Raw genomic sequence first — 21,071 nt, 5'->3', positions numbered from 1 at the left:
AGGAACTTGTGTAATAATGTTCTGTCTGTTCAAATAGGAATTTGCTATAAACACACTCCGTTTAGGATAAAACATAATAAAATCAGTACTTCCTAGCAACTGGTTTTTTTATAATGTTTGAAAAACAGTATCTCTCTGAGCTCACTATGAAAAATTGTTCGATACATTAATTGTTCTTCAACACAGTACCTCAGTACTCTTTAGCACTGAAAACAAACAGGTAATGTACAAGTAAATCACTTGGAGATTGTGTATGTTCTTTCCCTTTTCTATCAGTCCCAAAGGTCCTCGTGCTGATTATAATGATTGGCTGTCCAAGATGGCAGAGAGGAATACAAGCAATATAACACGATACATATCTATGTACAAGTAAGTTTTAGAAATAACTGTTATCCATTTATCCCATTAAATTTCTTCCCTGACTACTGTGGCAGGGACATTCTGATTGTGTTGCTGCCTACTGACGCATGGCCACAGTAAAATTGGAAATTAGTATCCTGCTTTCTTCTATTTTTTTCAGAAGCAGAAATTCTGCAGTGAGTGCGTTTGCACACTGCCCCACCCTTCTGTGTTGGCTTAAAGAAGCCAATTCTTTTCTTAAAAATCCTCAGGACACCAATGATAAAAAGTGCTGTTCTGCTTGCACAAAGAGGACATCCCTTTTCCTTTCCTCCTCCTTGGAGCCTTCTGCCCCCTGCCCAACTACTCTGGAGAGTTGCAGAACTCACCAAATCAGATGAGGAGCACGGGGGCTGCAGAGGAAATGAACTTTGTCACTTCTGCTGGCACAGTGTTCAGTCTCACCCATAATCTCTACTTGGAAATATATGAAAGCATGCTGCTAGTCCAGAAATGTTCAAAAGCTTGAAATTGGGCATATTATTTTTACCTGCCATGAAGTTGATGGTCCAGCTCCAAACCAATTAAGCCAAAACATTTAAGTCTGTTTAGATCGTTTTAACAAGTATATTGCAGTACCACTCTGCATTCAAAAGGGTTGTATTCAGTGCAAACAATATGGGGATTGTTAAGGATTTGGCAGTTGTTTATAAAATTGAATAAATTTTGGAGTAGTTGTGTTAGTCTTTTGCAGAAAAAAGCATTGAAGAGTATTGTGGCACCTTCAAGAGTAATACATGTATTATGGCATAAGATTTTGTGGACTATAGTCCATGTCATCATGTGCATGAAATGTTATTTTGAGTTGTAGGTGCAAGTACAAATACATGGTTGTGGGGGATTGCAAAAAGTGAGGTCAGAGGGTAATGAAATGCAGAAAAATAGAGGCAGTGATCATTATTTTCTCCAGTGGGCACCAGGACACCCCCAAGTGGGTATTGTGTTCCTTGCTAGTGCTTGAGGCAGGAAAGAGTTAACACTCCAAAACGACCGTTAATGCGGCCCCTCCCACGGAGTGCTAGTTCGTTTTCCTGCCTCGCTTGAGCAGTACTGATTTTCGCCTTGCTCTTCAGTCTGGCCGAGTTATATCTTTATCTTTTTCCCTATTTATGTTATTTATTAGCAGTCAATGTTCCCTTAACTCTTCTCTCAGTGTTGTATATAGGTGTTAGTCCTAAGATTAATTAGTACAATGTTTTCTCCTCAGAAATGAATTTCTCTGTGATTTTTCCAATTAATGCATTCCCTTAGTGATACTTCCCTCACTTAATGGTTTTCCGGGTAGATTTTCCTCACTAATGAATTTCTCTGTGATTTTCTATTTATACATTCCGTTAATATTTTCCTCATTTAATGAATTTCCGGGGAGGTTTTCCTCAGTAATAAATTTCTCTGTGGATTTTAATGATATTTCCGGGGAGGTTTTCCTCAGTAATAAATTTCTCTGTGGATTTTAATGATATTTCCCTACGTTCATGAATTCCAGGGTGATTTTCCCTCGTTTAATGATTTGCACAGTAGCTTTCTTCCCATTATAAATTGGTCTTTCCTGCTGAAAGCGAAATGCCTCAGGCGCAAAAAAGTGTCTCTTCAAGGCTTTCCAAACGAACGGTTGCAGCGCTTGGTGCGGTAGCACCTACAGCTCGCTCGCATGAACTAGCAGTTAAAAAGATGAGCCGTTGCAGCGCTCTCGAAGGCGGTCGCCATTTTAATCAAACAGCCTCACAGGCACCGCGCGGCCCAATCACTCTTGCGGTAGCACAGAGAACGGCCGTTAATCAACATGCACCTGTTTCCCCTGTAAGCGATGAGGTATCAGAGCAATCAGGGTGGAAAAATTTAAAAGCGCTTAACGATACTGCATCTCCTGTAGCTGGTGCGGTAGCACTGCAATCAGGACGTAAAAGTATGGAAGCAGTTAAAGGTGCAGAAAAGCCTGTCAGCACTGCGGTAGCAGAGCGATCAGGACGCAAGCATATGACTAAAACAAAACATACAGTTAGCCATACAGCAGAGCAATCAGGAAGGGTTGCTGCTGAGGAAGCCACAGAATATAAGAAAAATGCTTCTTTACAAAGCAGAAGGGCGCTGTATCTAGGACAGCAATCACAGCAGTTGAGTACAGTAAATGCTGAATTTCCCTCACAGCAGGAGGAGATTCCAGATCCTTCAGTCCTTTTTTGCTCAGATTCTGAGGAAAATGATGAGCAATTTACAGGTTTTAATATTCATCACCCTGAGGTTCCACAGAGCACTGGGGCTTTGCAGCCTATAAGTGATATTGCAGCTAATGAGCACAGTCATAAACAGCAGCACAGAGTTTTGCGTGAGAGAACTAATCATAACCAGCATCAATTCAACTCTACACAGATGGCCTCTCTTGCCACCTCATGTTCAGATCAGGAACTTCAACAGGTGAAGTCTTTTCATTTAGGAGCTGCAGAATTAAATTATATTAGAAAGGCTCTCATGGGTGATATATCAGCAGAACTAGCTGCTATTCGCCAATCTTTTCAAGTGGTTCCTGTACAGGCACAACAGCGCAGTCATGCACCAGGACAAAGTCACTGGCAACACAATATACGACAGTGCAGTGATCAGATGCCTCAGGCAGGTTTCCCTGAAGTTGAGCAACAGCAGCTCCACACTGAACTTGCAAATGGATCACCAGATCCACATTATGTGGCCAGGGGTAGAGCACAGGGCTTATTAGCTGACAGACCAGACAGATCAAAGTTTGCTAGGCAACAGTTTATGCACGATGATTCAGTGCTTGATTTCGAAGATGAATCAGATGAATGGAGTGATTCTTCACAACCGGAAGAGCACCACTCCAATAGGTTGTTTCATAGCACTTACTATCTGCCTCTGCTATGCAAAGCTATGGCGGCTTTAGATTTGAATGATGTTGTTACAGAACAGGCACCTTCTACCTCCAGAGGAGCATCTGTCTTTCCAGAAACAAAGTCTACCGATAAGGTCATTAAGGTACCATCACTGCTCAGACAAATAGTGAAATCTGAATGGGACTCACCAGTTGAGTCTACCAAGTCACTGACGTATGCTAAGAAACTATACTTATTGGACCCAGAGTTTATGGAGCAGCTGAAAACTCCAGACATTGATTCTCCAATTTCTGCCTTAGTTTCTAGAAACTTCCTTTTAAGAGAAGGGGATGCTCAATTGAAAGATTTTACAGAACAAAAGTTAGATATGGCACTTAAAAAGGTCCATGAAGCGTCAGCCTTGTTGGTATGTGCATCTATAGCAGCATCTGTGTTTTCAAGGGCTGCATTATTGTGGTTAGATGAAGTTTTGGAAAATCCAGATCAAGACCAAGACAGACTTAGGAAAACAATTTTGAAGGTATCAATGACACAGGCTTTCATTGCAGATGCAACAATGGATGCTACTCAATTCGCAGCTAGAGCCATGGCTGCTGAAGTTGTAGCTAGGCGTATTTTGTGGCTTCATCATTGGGAGACGGACGTTTCTTCTCGCATGGTGTTGGCAACAGAACCATATGCAGGCAAGAAATTATTTGGTGAAACTCTGCTCAGTGCAGTACTAGTTGAAACAAGAGACAAGAAGAAGGCAATGCCAGTAACAAGTAAAAGACGAGATGACAGGCGACCTTTTCGCCATTTTCAGCCATACCAGTCCTTTCGTCCATCTAGGTTTGGAGGCAGGGGGCGAGATTTCCATGTTAACAGACAAGTTTGGGGTCGTCCAAGATTCCAGTTGCACAACCAACAACAATCAGCAGCGCGAAATACATTCTCAGCTACCCACAGAGGTGGAAGGCAACAAAGACAATTCTGACTTATTGCAGATACCAGTGGGCGCCTGCTGAAATTTGCACACATTTGGCAGCTGACAACATCAGACCGCTGGGTAAAGAATGCTCTACAATATGGGTATCAGATAGTTTCAGGCTATACCTCCAAACAGATTTCTCCGGTCACCTGTTTCGGCACATCCCGAGAAGCACAGGCTACTACAACAGGCAATACAACATCTGTTGCAGATAGCAGCCATAGAACCAGTTCAGCAGCACCAGAAATTTCAAGGGGTTTATTCTGTTCTCTTTCTTGTGCCCAAAAAAGGAAACAATTGGAGAGCGGTGCTCGATCTAAAATTTCTAAACAGATTTGTCAGATACCGGAAATTTTGCATGGAAACATTGGTGTCCATAAAAGAAGCTATTCAGCCTCGAGACTTCCTAGCTTCCATAGATCTAACCTAAGCATATTTACATGTGCCAATCCATCCGCAGCACCACAAGTTCCTCCGCTTCGTTTACAACAATCAACACTATCAGTACAGGGCAATGCCCTTTGGCTTGGCGTCAGCGCCGAGGGTCTTCACAAAAATTCTGGTGACCCATGTCGCGCATCTCCGTCAACATGGGTTGAATCTTTACCCATATTTAGACGACATTCTGATTCGTTCACACACAGCACAGTCAGCTTATCAGGACATTCACACCATACTAGCAGTTCTCCACGATCACGGATTCTTAGTCAACATCCCCAAGAGTTATTTGTTCCCTCAACAACGTTTACAGCATTTGGGAGCAATGATAGATAACGGAACTGGAGACAATTTCTCTTTTGGAAGACAGAGTTCAAAAGATAAAGTTGGCTGTTCAACCATTGTTAGCGAAGCCTGCAGAGGACTTGATGGTCTTAGCATGGGTTTTAGGCATGCTTGTTTCCTCTATCCAAGTTACGCCATGGGCCAGGTTTCATGTTCGTCCTCTACAATGGACACTGTTACCATACCAGTGGCAGATAGCACATTCCATGCATCTCCAGGTTCCTCTGACGTTACGACTGAGAACCGCTCTTCATTGGTGGACAAAGGATTGCAATCTATGCAGAGGACTTTCCTTAAAGGACCCACCATGGGAGACTGTCACATCAGATGCAAGTCTCCAGGGGTGGGGAGCTCACTGCAGAGGTCAAATCCTGCAGGGATCTTGGTCCCCTCACAAATCAAACCAAAGCATCAACTTACTAGAACTTCGGGCAGCACGGTTGGCGCTGCAACATTTTGTGCCTTTATTCCATCTCAAACATGTGCTGCTGAGAACAGACAACAACTGTGTGAAAGCGTTCATAAATCGTCAAGGAGGGACGAAGTCACTGGTTCTTCATCAGGAGGCATCTCTACTAATTTCCTGGGCAGAGTACATGCTACAATCATTGACAGCGGAATATATAAAGGGAGTAGAGAATGTACAAGCGGACTGGTTAAGCAGACAGGAGATGTTGCCGGGAGAGTGGCAGTTGCACAAAGATGTGTTCAAACAGATACGCAGAAGGTTCGGAAGGATGGATGTGGACCTTTTCGCTTCAGATGTCAATCATCAACTGAAGAGGTATTACACTCGCTATCCATCTCTCAGAGCAGAGGGTGTAGATGCCCTAAATTCTCCTTGGCCGAAGGCAACACTGTATCTCTTCCCTCCTTTTCCATTGCTTTCTCGGGTAATGAAAAAGGTAAGGATGGAGAGGGCCAATGTTGTTCTACTAGCACCAGATTGGCCAAGGAGGCCATGGTTCTCAGAGCTAGTCAACCTATCTGTCGAGCCCCCATGGCGTCTGCCTCTTCGACCAGATTTGCTGCTAGAAGGACCGCTTCGTCACCCCGATCTTCAATGGTTGAGCTTAACCGCACGGAAATTGAGCAGGGCAAATTGCTGAGGGCTGGATTACCAACGGAAGTGGTAACCACAATATTGGCATCTAGAAGACAGTCCACAATAAGAAGCTACCAGTATACCTGGGCGGCCTTTTTGAAATGGTGTAATAGGAATCATGTTACACCTAGGAAGTTGGGAATTACAGAGGTGTTATCCTTTTTAAATGCTGGTTTGAAGAATGGGTTGAGACCCAATACTTTGAGGTGACAAGCATCTGCGTTGTCCACAGTCCTGTCTAAGTCTTCTTATGCATCACTGGGAGCTCATCCCTATATGAAACAATTTCTAAGAGGGGCTTCACTATTGTCAGCACCTGTTCATCATCGTTTTCCAACATGGAATCTTCACAAGGTCTTGGCAGCTCTTCAAAAACTGCCATTTGAACCATTGAAAACGTCTACATTACGAATACTTTCCTTCAAAGTATTATTTCTCATAGCAAGCTAGACGAGTATCTGAACTTGGAGCTCTCTCCATGGCAAAACATTTATGTATCTTCCATACTGACTGAGTCATTTTGAGAACAGATTCTACTTTCATTCCAAAAGTTAATTCAGCCTTTCACTGTCAGCAGGAAATAGTATTGCCAACATTTTGTCCTTCGCCAAAGCATCCTGTAGAGCACGCTTGGCATTCATTGGATGTGAGGAGAGCACTTAAAGTCTATATAAATAGGACTAGGCCAATAAGGCAAACTGATTCTTTGTTTGTTTCTTACCACCCAACTACTCTCGGTAAAAAGGTGTCCTCCTCTACTTTGGCGAGATGGATTAAGGGCTGCATTGCCTTAGCATACAGTTCTCTCAACATACCATTACCTTCAGGCATCATGGCTCATTCCACTAGAGCAGCAGCTGCCACTGCAGCTTATTCAACAAATGCATCTCTTCAAGAAATATGTAGGGCGGCCACTTGGGCAAACCCTAACACTTTTACTAAACATTATAAAATAGATATTTATGCTTCAGCTGAAGCAGCCTTTGGGAGGTGAGTTATTCAGCAGGTCCTGAGTGGTCATTGAACATTTATGTACCCACCCAATCAATATGTCAGCTCTGGAACATCCCACTTGGGGGTGTCCTGGTGCCCACTGGAGAAGGAACCATTTTACTCACCAGAAAGGTGTTTCTCAGTGGGCGCCAGGACACCGCCAAGGCCCACCCTGGGATACACACGACAGGAAACATGATAATAAAACGGGTGGACACTGAAGAGTCAATGATCACTCCTATCCCATGTATCATTCAGTGGAGTTGGCAGTCGCTCTGGGTAGAGACTGTATAGTTATTTTTACAACTTAAGTGTAAAATGTATGTTTTCATAATTACAGTTAATGTTGTCACAGTTTTTTACATATGTATAAGTTTATATTTTAAGCTTGGCCAGACGGCGAACAAGCACTCCGTGGGAGGGGCCGCATTAACGGTCGTTTTGGAGTGTTAACTCTTTCCTGCCTCAAGCACTAGCAAGGAACACAATACCCACTTGGCGGTGTCCTGGCGCCCACTGAGAAACACCTTTCTGGTGAGTAAAACGGTTCCGTACCTATCATCAGTGATCTACAACCCATTCTGGACAATGGCACTTCCCTTTCACAGACCTGGAATGATGGACCTGTACTTGCTTACAGGCAGTCCCTGCCTCCCAACCTAAAAGAGGTACTCAACCAGCTACAGTGGGTCACATAACAAAGATATGACACAGGGACCAGCCCCTGCAGCAGACTCAGATGCCAGCTCTGACTATACATCTACTCTGACAATTCATTTTAAAGGACCTAATAATGCCATCCATAATTTCAGGAATTCATTTACCTGCTTATCTTTCAATGTGATATATGCCATTATCTGCTAGCAATACCCTTCTGCATTCTACATAGGATAAACAGGCTGGTCTCTGTGTAAAAGAAGAAATGGGCACAAATATTACACCGTAAATGGCAATATTCAAAAGCCAATGGGGGAATTTTTCAACCTTCCAGGACGCTGCAAATGATCTTGAAGTAGCCTTCCTGGAGCAAAGCAACCTCAAAGAGAGACTGCAATGCGAAACTGCTGAATTACCATACATTAACAGTTCTAATGCTATCACTTGTGAACTGAACAGAGATGGAGGATTACAGAATGCGATTGCAGAAGACATCCTCCTTTAACGAGCTTTACAGGAGCACGTAACACAACTCACTTATTTTCATTTGTCCACAGCCTTTGATGCAGGCCAAGAACACCATAGCTGCTGAGTTTCTCCTGTGCATGGAAAAGCTGATCTCAGGTGGGTAGCTAGCTCCACCTAGCAGTTGAAGGCAGAAGATTGCTAAAGAGTTTTGTTTTTTTTAACAAGGACTTCCTGCTCTGCGCAGCTCTATATTTCAATTTCTCTTCTGCCTTCCACCAAGAACAGTTGATCTAGCTCCTCTCTGCGTTCAGGCCTGTATAGTTTGGTGTTTTTTCCCTATTGTGCGTCTTTACTTTTTCCTTCATTTACTGTTTTCCTATGTGTGTCTTGTTTAAAACAAAAAAAAGGGGGTTGTCATTTTACATTTCTCCCCTGAGACTTCGCAACAGTGCTGAGCCAATCACAAACCAGCAGTCCCACCGCTTTGGCTGTGAGACCACTGCCCTCTTCGTTGGACTCTGCCCCCCCGGCCTTGTTTCTCAGGCCTACCTACCAGCAATCACCCAACCGGCCTCCTCCTTTCACAGCACTTTTGCAGCGTGCTCCCCAGGACGCTGAGTGCCTGCCCACCCCCTCCTCCATCCTGTCGCCACGGAAGGCCTCAGCGGGACGCTCCAGCCACAGGGGAAGCATATTTGCCCCCCCGCAGCTCATCAGCATCTGGCTTGGCTATTACCACAGCCCTTAGCCACCATAAGACCCGCAGCGTGGTTTGCGCCCATGGGGAAGGCAACACGCAAATCGGACCACCCACCAAAGAAACCTAAGTCATTTCAGCCTCGCACTACAATGGAAGTTGTGCCTCCGCCATTATCCAACCAGGCCCTAGGGCCTTTAGGTTCTATTGAATCCCAGGTGGAGGTAGCCATAGCCTGCCCCTCTTCCAGCAGGCACAAGGTGGCTGAGGCGTGTACTGTCATGGGCAGGGTGGCTGCACAACAACTGGCACCTAAGAGAAGTAGGGGAACCAGTCACGACAGGCAATGGCCTGGTGATGCACAGGGGGCTGCACCAAAAGAGGCTCACAGCAACATGTGCAGGTCACAGAGAGACCTGGAGTCCCTATCTGAGGAGGAAGGCACCCAATTCCAGCCCACCTTGGAGGCAATTTTTTCTACATCGTCTTCTGAGGATTTGAAGGGTTCCTCGAGACAGCTACGTCTCACCAAGTGTTACAGGAGAAGAGGGGTGAAGCATCCTTCATTTCACCCTCTTCACGTCAGGAACTCCAATTTCAGGGGGTGGTGCACAACCCACACTGTTCTCATGGTCAACCTCTACAGTTTCAGTTATCGCCCATGCTACAACAGTTAAAGGAACAGCTGAGAGTTTCTCTCCTAATGGATCTAGCCAGAGATCTTTCCACATCAGCGGCTGAGACTTGACACCCCACGTAGGACACACCAGCCACAGCACTCACTCGGCCACCTTCAAGAGCGCAAGTGGTGCAGGGCCTCACTACACTCCGCTCTTCTTTAAACGCACCCCAACCACCGGGCAGGGCATCACTGGACCCTTATGCCATCTCACCTCCCTCCCTCCAACCAAGTTTATTCCCCCTCTCAATGTCTCCAGACAAGCGGGAAAGGACTCTTCAAGCCATTGCCCACCTTCTGCAGATTGCAGCAATAACAGCCCGTTCCAACAGGTGAGATGTTTTCAGGAATCTACTCAGTATTCTTCACCATTGGAAAAAAGATGGATCTTTCAGGACGGTACTCAATTTGAAGAACTTAAATCAGTTCATAAAATACTACAGTTTCCACATGGAAACTTTACTGTCCATCAAGGAGGCATTGAGAAAGGGAGGCTTCCTCTCATCTGTCAATCTGAAGGAGGCCTATCTGCATGTCCCTGTTTTTCCGCCTCACAGACATTGCCTCTGGTTTGCGGTGGGGGAGGATCAATTTCAGTACAGGGCCATGCCCTTTGGTCTGGCAACTGCCCCCAGAGTATTCACGAAGATCATGCTTGCTCTGGTGGCACACCTCAGGACGAAAAGGCTCCGTGTCTTTCATTACCTGGACAACTTTCTGCTCCGGTCTCTGTCCCTCCACAAGGCTTGGGAAGATCTGCACATCACCCTAGCATGCCTCAAGGATCACGGCTTCCTTGTCAACCAAACCAAGAGCCAGCTTTGTCCAGCCCACCGCATAATACATTTGGGGGCCACCATAGACTCACAGCAGGGACTCATATTGTTTGTTTATTTATTTAAAATATTTCTATCCCGCCCTTCTACTCTATAATAGGGCACTCAGGGCAGCTTACAAAAATAAAATCAAACACATACATAATAAAATTGTAAACAGTAAAATCACAAAAACATTAAAATAAATTAAAATACATAAAATACAATATATATATGCGCGCGCACACACACATATATAGCTCAAGACAGAGTAGACAAGATAATTACAGCTGTCACACAGCTCCTATCTTCGCCTTCGGAAGATCTTATGCATCTGGCAGGTATCTTGGGGTTGATGGTCTCAACCTATCAGACTACACCATGGACACGTCACCACTCTCGACCATTCCAGTGGGTGCTACTGCCTTTTCAAAGCGACATTGCAGCCAGGCGTCACCGGAAGGTAGCACTTTCACCAGTGGTCTGTCACTCCCTGCTATGGTGGGCACACAAACCCAATCTACTAAGAGGAGTGCCATTCCAGGACCCTCCATGGATCCTGATCACCTCAGATGCTAGCCTGAGAGGCTGGGGAGCCATTTGTAATGGCCAGATGATACAAGGGACTTGGTCACCACAGGAGTCAGTACTTTCAATCAATCTTCTGGAGCTTTGTGCAATTCGGCTAGTCCTGAGGAACTTCAAACAGTTGGGGGCGGTGCTGGTGAGGACAGACAACATATCGGCCAAATCAAATTGAAATCGTCAGGGAGGCACATGCTCCTCACAACTACAGAAGGAAGCTGCCCTGCTGTTCAAGTGGGTGGAAACACGTGGACTCGATCCTCGCAGAATACCTCAAGGGGGGGACAACTGCCAAGCGGATTGGCTCAGCAGACAGAAGGTGCATCAGGGAGAATGGAAACTTCACCCGTTGGCCTTTCAGGAAATAGTGAGATGCTTTGGCAGAGTCGAGGTGGACCTATTTGCCACACACCTCAACCTCCAGGTGAAAAATTTTTTCTCCAGATATGTGACACCAGAGGTTGAAGGCATAGATGCTCTGGCATCCCAGTGGCCCCAAGGACAACTCCATGCCTTCCCCCCTCTTCTGATCATTCCCAGGGTACTTCAAAAGATCCGAGCTGAAAGGGCAAGAGTTCTACTGATAGCTCCTTGGTGGCCAAGGAGACCCTGGTTCCCAGAACTCGTCAATCTGTCGATCGATCCTCCATCGCAAATTCCCCTCAGGAAAGACCTATTGTTGCAGAGACAGCTTCTTCACCCAGACCCGGATGGCTGGTGCTTCACGTCTGGAGATTGAGAGGTGACGCCTCTTAAAACATGGTATTCCAGCTCAAGTGGTGGAAACTGATGGCCTCAAGACGTTCTTCCACAATTAGAATATATGAGACTACATGGAAGGCCTTCTCGATGTGGTCACAAAAGAAGGATTTAATTCCAAGGAAAGCAGGTATAAATGACATTCTCTGCTTCCTACAGGATGGCTTGTCCTTGGGTCTTAGGCCAAACACTCTGACGCCAGGCTTCAGCCCTTTTGGCGGTTCTATCTACATCTCCAGAGAAACTGCTGGGATCTCATCCGTTACTCAGGTGTTTTCTATGTGGAGCAACGGCATTGGCACCTCCTACAATCCATCGTTACCCAACTTGGGATCTACACAAGGTGTTAACGGCCCTACAAAAGCCCCTTTTCAAACCTAAGTCAATTTTCCCTATGTCTCCTATTTTTAAGGTCTTGTTCCTTGTGGCCGTTACTTCAGCCTGGAGAGTTGAATGCTCTGTCTGTTGACAAGAATTTTGTGTGTTTCATAAGGATAGAGTAGTCCTACATACTGTCCCTTCTTTTCACCCTAAAATACTGTCTACCTTCTACTGTCAGTAAGAGCTGGTACTTCCTTCTTTTTGTTCTAATCCCATTCACCCCACAGAGAAAGCATGGCATTCACTGGATGTGCGAAGAGCCCTGAAAGTGTATATCTCTAAAACAAAACATCTCCATCAGACAGTTTGTCTCCTTCCACCCAGTGTCTTTAGGGAAGAAAGTGTCTTCGTCCACGCTCGCTAGGTGGATCAAGGCATGTATCACACTGGCCTGTGCCTCTCTAAAGTTAGCCCGGCTGGCCAGGATAGTGGCCCACTCAACTAGGGCAGCAGCCACATCGGCAGCATTCTCATGCCATGCATCTATCACAGAGATTTGTAGAGCAGCTACATGAGTTGCACCTAATACGTTTATTAAACACTATAAGATTAACACATATGCATCAGCAGAGGCAGCTTTGGGGAGGAGAGTGCTACAGCATGTTCTCCCAGATCACTAGTGTAATCAGCCCAGCGATGTTCCCACCCTACATGGGTCAGCTTTGGTATGCCCCACCTCAGATCAGCTTTTCCATGCACAGGAAAAAAGACATTTGGTCTTACTGTAAAACGGTTTTCTCTGTGCATGTCAAAATCTGATCTCAGGGCCAGTCCATAGGAGAGCTGGGCTGCCACCACTGTCTTTTTCATCTTAGGCCTGCAGAAGAGAATGTATGAGTGCTGTTGTCTCCTGTTTTGTGTTGATGATTCTTATTATTTCTCTTTGTTTTTTCCTCCTGTTGGTTGGCTTATCAAAAATTGAAATAAAGAGCTGTGCAGAGCAGGAAGTTCTTGTTAAAAAACAAAACAAAACTCTTTAGCACTCTTCTGCCTTCAACGCTAGGTGGAGCTAGCTACCCACCTGAGATCAGCTTTTGACATGCACAGAGAAAACCGTTTTACGGTAAGATCAAATGTCTTTTTTATGCATATTGCAACATTAGTTAAGGAGAGCTGTTTGAGAATATTGCCGCATGTGTCACACCATTAATGTTCATGGTGCTTTACAGTCTCGAGGTGCTTGCTGTATATAGGCTAACTGTGGAGAGAGAACAGAGATGCATTTTAGAAAGACATTTTGAATCAGTGCAAGCTAAGAACTAGGAAAAAACTGTTGTGTCTGCTCCATTCCCATTCTTTACTGCATTTCATGTTTTCTAATTATATAGTTCTAATGATCACTGTTTTGCTCACTTCTAGGAGAGCTAGTCGTACAGAAACAGTGATGTCTTTCCATCGCCGACAGAGCCGTGTTCCTGAAGATCTCTTAAGGTGTGTTCTCATACATTGTGGACTTCAAAATACAACTAGGAATTATTTTTTCTCCAGTGGGCACCAGGACACCCCCAAGTGGGTACTGTCTTACCTGCCCCTTACCATAAGGTTCCAGGATGGATTGCAACAATAAAATAAACAATATTAAAAATGAATTAAAAAATTACAGCCATGAAACAACCACAGAAAGTGTAAAAACAATTCAGTATGTACCGATTAAAAATAGTTCCAAAACAGATGCAGTGAAGATCTCCACTTAAAAGGCTTGCTGAAAGATGAGGGTCTTAAGTAGGTGCAAAAAAAGACAACAGAGATGACTCCTGTCAAATATGTAATGGGAAGGAATTCCAGAGAGTAGATACCTTTATGCTAAAGGCCCAATGATGCCAAAGGGTTGCCTACAAAAGTTCTCATATCGTCAAGAGCTCCCTCATCTCCCCACATTCGCTCAGGCTCCTGGCCCTCAATTTCTAACCCCCCCCCCCCAAAAAAAACCCTCCCTTTGAGTCCTTCCTATATTAGCTCATGCCACTGTACTTTTCTCCTGACCCCTTCTCCAGTCCTTAGGCCTTCTAGCTTTCGGTGGTGAAGATGGGCAGTTCTTTGTTCTGAAATCCTAATGTTTTGACTTCTTAGAAATAGCACTTATAGAACTTGTGAATATGGTTCTCAAATCATGCTGTAGCCACTCCTAATATGTATATACACTAACAGGCAAAAAACCTTGCGGTTTAAGAATGTACCTATAGCCAACAGATATTTCTACCAAACTTTAAAAAGCAGGGAAATTGGGCAGCTATAGTGAATGCACCAGGGGAGCAGGAGACCTGAACTCCTCTCTGAGATATTGGACTGCCCTACAAATTGGTCAAAATGCAAACACCATTTGGGTTGGTCTTTCACAGTCCAATCCACTTCCTGTGTAGCTTGGAAGAATAAGTGAAGCCAGTGTAAGTCCCAATTAAGGAGCAGTTTGAGGACATGGCAGCGGAGAGGCTGTGGTGAGGGAACTTAGGCCACGTCCAACTTGTGTTTGGAGCGCTCCTGCAGGTCCCAATTCAGGCAAAAGTTAGGCCAGGACAAACGTTGGTCTAAGAAAATAAATATAGGCGGGCCCTGCTTATACGGCAGGTTCTGTAAAGCAGAAATCGCCATAAAGTGGAACACATTGAGTATAATGGGGCCCATCACGCAAAAATGCTGCAAAATGCCACAAAAGCACAAAACTGGCTTTAAAACGGGGAATTTCCCGCCGCCGCATTAGCGGAACACCGGAAAGCGAAGCGCCGGTAAGCGGGGCCCTACTGTACAACAAAAGTCAATGGAGAGGGCTTACTCCCCGGTGAGGGTATTTGGAACAGAAGGCTTTTACTTTCTGGTCCCTGCATGCAGCTTCCGGCTGAGCCAGCGTTCAGCCTAGAGGCTTCTGAGCAGCAATTGGATGCGGCAGAACTTTGCATTGGCTTTTCTTGCGCTGGCACCACTTATGCTGGCTTCCCCGGAGTTGGATTGCTCTGTAACACAGGAACGATTTGCATAAAATTTGTCAGTTTGGTTCATCGCTCTGCAGCCTTTCTTGTCTAAGAAGAATATGATATAATAAACTTTAGTAATGAAAGCAATAGCATTTAATGTTTTGAGTAGCTCCACAATGATCCTTTTCTTGTCTATAATACAGAATTAAGAGATTTGTCTTACTGATGTTTAATAACACTATAAAAGATGTTTCCAGTCTTTGCTTATATGCTGGGCATGCAATAGAAACCTGTGACATTCCTCCTCCTAAATTTATTTATTTATTTTTATTTTATTTTTAAAACTTATATACCGCCCGACTAGCAATAGCTCTCTGGGCGGTGAACATAAATCATGCAATAAAGATTGGAGCATATATACTATGAAATAGATCTGCTAGTGCCTACCTGGTGGTCATTGGTATAACTTGGTAAGTTTTTAACTGCATGTTTCTTTGGCTGCAGGCTACACAGGAAGTGGTTTGGACTGTGAAAGACCAACCCAAATTGTGTTTGCATTTTGACAGCTTTGTAGGGCAGTTCAATATCTCACAGAGGAGGTCAGGTCTCCTGTTCCCCTGGTGTATTCACTATAGCTGCCCAATTTCCCTGCTTTTTAAAGTTTGATAGAATAATAGGTACATTCTTAAACAGCAAGGTTTTTTGCCTATTAGTGAATTTCTCTGCTTTTTAATCTGGGAGGTAAGAAATGGGATCCTGTGCAAGTTTGCTGAGAATGGATGGATCATTTGCATGCTAAAGTTCAATGGGATTTACTCCCCTACAGTCATGCTTAGGATAGGTGAAACTGACCACGGGATGGGGAAGGGAGGAGGGGGAGGGGAGCAGGAGATTTGATCATTTCCATGTTCATTGAGTTCAGTGCGATTTACTCCTGTGCAGTCATGCTTAGGATAGGTAAAACTGACCATGGGGAGGAAGGCCTGAAGTGTGGGCAGGGGAGGAGGAAGAAGGAAAAGGGGAGGAGAGGAAGAAGGGAGGAGGAAGGGAGATGAGGGGGAAGGAGGGGGAACGCAGGTCTGATCATTTGCATGCTTATTGAGTTCAATGGGATTTACTCCCATGCAATCATGCTTAGCATATGTAAAACTGACTGGGGAGGAAGAGGAGAAGAGGGAGGGAGGGCTAGTGTGGGCAGGGGAAGAGGAAGAAGAAAGAGGGGAGTGAAGGAAGGAGGAGGAAGGGAGAGGGGAAGGCAGGTCTGATCATTTGCATGCATATTGAGTTCAGTGGGATTTACTCCCATACAATCATGGCTAGGATAGGTAAAACTGACCATGGAGGAGGAGGAAGGGGAGGGGAGAGTAGAGGGAAAGAGGAAGGGGGGAGAAGGGAGTAGAAGGAGGGGGAGGGCATTGGAAGGGGATTGGAAGGGGTAGGGAAGGGGCAAAAAGGAGGTGATGGGAGGGAGGAGGAGGGGAGGGCAGGTTTGATCATTTGCATGCTTATTCAATTCAGTGGGATTTACTCCCTTGCAATCATACCTGAAAATGAAATGGACTGTCTTCAAGTCATTTCAGACTTATGGCGATGCTATGAATAGGGTTTTCATGGTAAGAGGTATTCAGAGGAGGTTTACCATTGCCTTCCTCTGAGGCTGAGAGGCAGTGACTGGCCCAAGGTCACCCAGTGAGCTTCATGGCTGTGTGGAGATTCAAACCCTGGTCTCCCAGGTCATAGTACTAGGATAGGAAAAACTGACCATGGGGGAGGGAGAGGGTGGAGAGGAGGGAAGGAGGAGGGGGAAGAAGGGGATGAGGGGGAGGGGAAGGAAAGGGTGAAGGAAGGGGCAAGAGGGAGGGCAGGTTTGATCATTTGCATGAACTTTTTGAGTTCAGTGGGATTTCCTCCTGTACAAGGATGCTTAGGATAGGTGAAACTCACCTGGGGGGGGCAGGGCAAAGAGAAGGAGGGTGGGGAGGGGAAGGAAGGAAGGGGGAGGGGAGAGGGAGGAGATTGGATGGGTGAGCAGATGGGAAGCCCCTTTCCTTTCCAAAAGGAAAACATTGTGAACAGTATCATTCTTTTTCAGGTTTCCCCCACCTTTTTATTTTACAGCAGGCATATGTAGCCTCCCACCCAAATTTAAACTAAAGCTGTTCCTGGCCACATCCCACACCAGACCTTTATTTCCCTTTAGATAGTCATGGCTTTTCCAAAAGAATCCTGGGAAGTGTAGTTAGTGAAGGGTGCTGAGAGTTGCTAGGAGATGCCCTGTTCCCCTCACAGAGCTTCAATTAGAGCTCTGTTAAATTAGAGATGGGGGGAAGGAGCTTCAATTAGAGCTAACTGTTAAATCACTCTGGCCACTGGAGCTCTGTCAGGAATAGGAGTCTTCTCTCAGCACCCTTCACAAACTACACTTCCCAGGATTCTTTGGGGGAAGCCATGACTGTCTCAAGTGAAATCAAGGTCTGGTGTGGGTGTGGCCCCGATTAGGCAGGCCAAGCAGCTGTGAGTCTGGCTTTTAGCACACTGACATTTGGTTCTTACTGAGCATGCCTGACATTATCATTGAGTTCTAGTCAAAATTTCTTAAACTAATTAAAAATCAGCCAGGCATTTTTTTTTACTTTTAAACTGCAGAAGATGAAGATCAGAGTATGGGGCAAGGTCAGTAATAGGATTACAGGTACTCTGTGAACATGGCTGATTTTTAATTAATTTCAACAAATTATGAGAACTCTGACAGAAAAAAGTCCAAAAGGGGTCTGTTTTTTCCCTCTCTCTTTTTACACTTTGAACTCTCGATTCTGTTTTGTGTATTGCCATGAAAATTTAGAGGGTTGTTAAGCAAGCGTTTCTGAGTTCAGGACTAAGTTTTGTACAGTTTTGTTTTGAAATGAGCTTATGGGAAGTGTCAGAATGCCATGGGGGGTATTTTCTATATAACTCTGCAGAATGTAGAAAATCCTTGCTGACTATAGCATACAGCCACTCTTGTGGCTGTATTATATATATATCTATATATATCTCAATACCCTGTTTTTCTTAAGGAGAGCCTTTGTTAAGATGAGTACAACACCAGAGGCCTTGCTATCTCTGCGATCCCATTTTGCCAGCTCTCATGCACTGATGTGCATCAGCCACTGGATTCTTGGTATTGGAGACAGACACTTATCCAATTTTATGATCAGCATGAAGACAGGTGGCATGGTGGGGATAGACTTTGGACATGCATTTGGTTCAGCTACACAGGTATTCTTTTTCTAACGATTATGGCATATAGGTTTAGCTATATTAAATTGTATGGAGTGTTAATAGCTTTGGGTTTTTTTAATAAATGTTCAAACTCTCTCTTGCTTCCCTTTTAGGATTTTTGTTGTTGTTTGCCAGCATTATTTTTGCTGCCAGCCATGTGAAACATCACAACTCCTGCCCACGTTTTGAACCTTGCACATAACTTAATGACACTTCCTCTTTTATTTCAGAATAATATTTTAAAAGTATACCTATTCATCTAGAACATCCAGGGAATATTTCAGCTATTAGTAAGCAGGAGCTTGTTAGCATAGTGAAAATTGGAAAAGTTAAAATGTGTTGAAGCATGGTAAAAAAAAATAAAAAAAATTATCTTTCCATTAATCAAAGTTATCAAATCATCTCGATAATTTAAAAAAATAAACAGTATCACTCTAGCATACTAGCAAAACCTAGATGGTTAAGGTTTAGGTCTCTAATCCATGGAAACAACAGAATGGGCCATCTTTAATTGTTAGGTAAAAGGTAGTGAAGAGTGTTTTGCAGTGGCCAAAAGCTGAGAAACACAAGCTGAAAGCTGCCTTGATCTCCATAGAGAAAAGGCAAGATAAAAACATAATAAATACATATGTTGGTTTCTTCAAAAACTATTTCCTTTTACTATCTTGATTTTTGCCTATACATCAATAATGACCTGTGTGAAAGAACATATGAATCCTGCTATATGAAAGTAAGAGATATGTTGGTAGTTCTTGTTTGCTTTATGGATTTTTCAATTGTTTTTTATGTTTAATTTTCCTTGTATGTAGTTTCTGCTAGTGCCAGAGCTGATGCCTTTCCGTTTGACTCGCCAGTTCATTAACTTGATGTTGCCCATGAAAGAATCTGGTCTTATTTACAATGTGATGGTGCATTCCTTGAGAGCCTACCGTGTAGATCAAGATTTTCTCATTAATACTATGGATGTATTTGTGAAGGAGCCTTCCTTAGATTGGAAAGTAGGTTCTATTCTTACTAGTTCTGCTTTATCTGAACAAAACAAAGAGAAATAGTTTCATGTAATCCTATAAGGTAGGGAGGGATAGCCATCGTGATGCCCACCAGATGATGTTGGATGACAGAGCCCATCATCCTTGGCCATTGGCCATGCTAGATGGGGCTGATGGTTATTGGAGTCCAACGACGTCTGCTGGGCAGCATGCTGGTTATATCTGCTGTAAGGAAAAGCAAATGGCTAGATGATCTGGAAAAGTTATTTCATACTTAATGAATATAGTTGATGTTTCCCTGCCTTAGGTTTTATTGCATTTTGAGGCAGTGAAGACTTACCAAAAATGGTGCATTTGCCAGGAGAATTGAGATGGAGAACAAAGATGGGTGTGAGAAGAGAGAAATGGTGGCTGGGAGTACATTCATGGGAGTGGGGATTTAGGGAGGGAAGAAGTGGGGCTTTAATTAGGATCATGGAGGGAGGAAGTGAGATCCGGAGTTAGAAAGGATAGGGAGAGATCTCTTGGAGGTGGAGTGAGTTGGTCAGTAGAGACAGACTGTGGGCCCTACATTCTGTTAATTTGGGATGGGGGAGTATTAGCCAAAATGTTGGGTGAAAGACTTTTGTTTTTAAAACATTTGTTACACATTTTTAAGTAGTTTTAGTTTTTATGTACCATATGCATTACAATATATATTTTTAGAAAACACTTTGTTCAAGTGTGTACAACCTTCTGATGTCACCTTTAGTGCTGTGAGAACTGGCAAAGTAGGCACTCATTCCATGCCAGCCTGATACATCAGAAATCCAGAAACTCACCCACAGTTCCTTCCACAGCAGTATCACCCTTCCCAAAATCTGGAATGCTGGCATGGGAAGGCGTCACAGCAAGCACTGCTCCCATACAGCATGGGGCTCTTGACATAACTGGAGCAGCCTTGGAAGAGCACACCCTGCTATGTTTCCACTGTGAACAACTAGAAGGGCTTTGAAGTGGAGGAATTACCCAATAGTTAGATAAACTTAGCATATACATTTAATGCTGAAGTGTTATTCAGGGAGCTTAAAATGAAATTTTCAAATAGGATTTAAATATATATGCATTGTTCCTCTAGCGAATTAATAGACAAGCATGCAGTTTTCTATTAAAAACTAAGCAAAACCATAATGCAATTTTCCTATGTATATATTTTACCATACACATATGTGTGTGCACACACATCAAAATACTTACTTAAATATTAGGCATGTATGTCATTTAATATGCTATCCTATGCTTAATTTGGTTGACAGCATTTGAAAATGTTGTCCTGGATAGTGTGGAGATGGCAAAATTATTTTTCATGACATTTTCTTTCCAGAATTTTGAACTGAAACAGTTAAAAAAAGGAGGCACGTGGTCTAAGGAAATAAACACAGATGAGGTGAATTGGTACCCCATTCAAAAAGTAAATTTTGCACGGAGGAAATTAATAGGTGCTAATCCAGCAGTGATCACCAGGTAAATGTTTCTGTTAACTGCTTTGAAATGTTCAGTATGTTGATTTGCATTAAAGGATGAAGATAGAAGGATACTGTCTGTCTGAAAACAAAAAATCTTGTTCTAATATTTTTGTTCTAGCTCATGGTGAGTTTTCACTTGCACACTTTAATTTTATCAAAGCATTAAGTGGTGCATGTGTAACAGCCTCATAAATCAAACATCACTTATTACACTTTTGTATTACTTCATCCTTTCAATCATGATATTTTTTAGTAAAAGGAATTCTCATG

The 21,071-nt window shown here is 43.8% G+C and overlaps 1 protein-coding gene across 2 annotated transcripts in view; it reads left to right on the top strand.

The window, feature by feature from the left end:
• The window catches only part of PRKDC (protein kinase, DNA-activated, catalytic subunit), a 213,971-nt gene that overhangs the window by 189,970 nt on the left and 2,930 nt on the right, over nt 1-21,071 (top strand). For both annotated transcript variants that reach the window (XM_061598396.1, XM_061598388.1), the window contains 5 exons: nt 277-369; nt 13,497-13,568; nt 18,103-18,304; nt 19,117-19,305; nt 20,660-20,799. In XM_061598396.1, the coding sequence (XP_061454380.1) occupies nt 277-369; nt 13,497-13,568; nt 18,103-18,304; nt 19,117-19,305; nt 20,660-20,799 (696 nt within the window). The remainder of the gene's footprint in view (nt 1-276; nt 370-13,496; nt 13,569-18,102; nt 18,305-19,116; nt 19,306-20,659; nt 20,800-21,071) is intronic.

The sequence above is a fragment of the Rhineura floridana genome, chromosome 1 (assembly GCF_030035675.1).
Source record: "Rhineura floridana isolate rRhiFlo1 chromosome 1, rRhiFlo1.hap2, whole genome shotgun sequence".
NCBI classification, from domain to species: Eukaryota; Metazoa; Chordata; class Lepidosauria; order Squamata; family Rhineuridae; genus Rhineura; species Rhineura floridana.
Note: the sequence above shows the minus strand (reverse complement) of the source record. Positions and strands in the feature narration are given on the sequence as shown.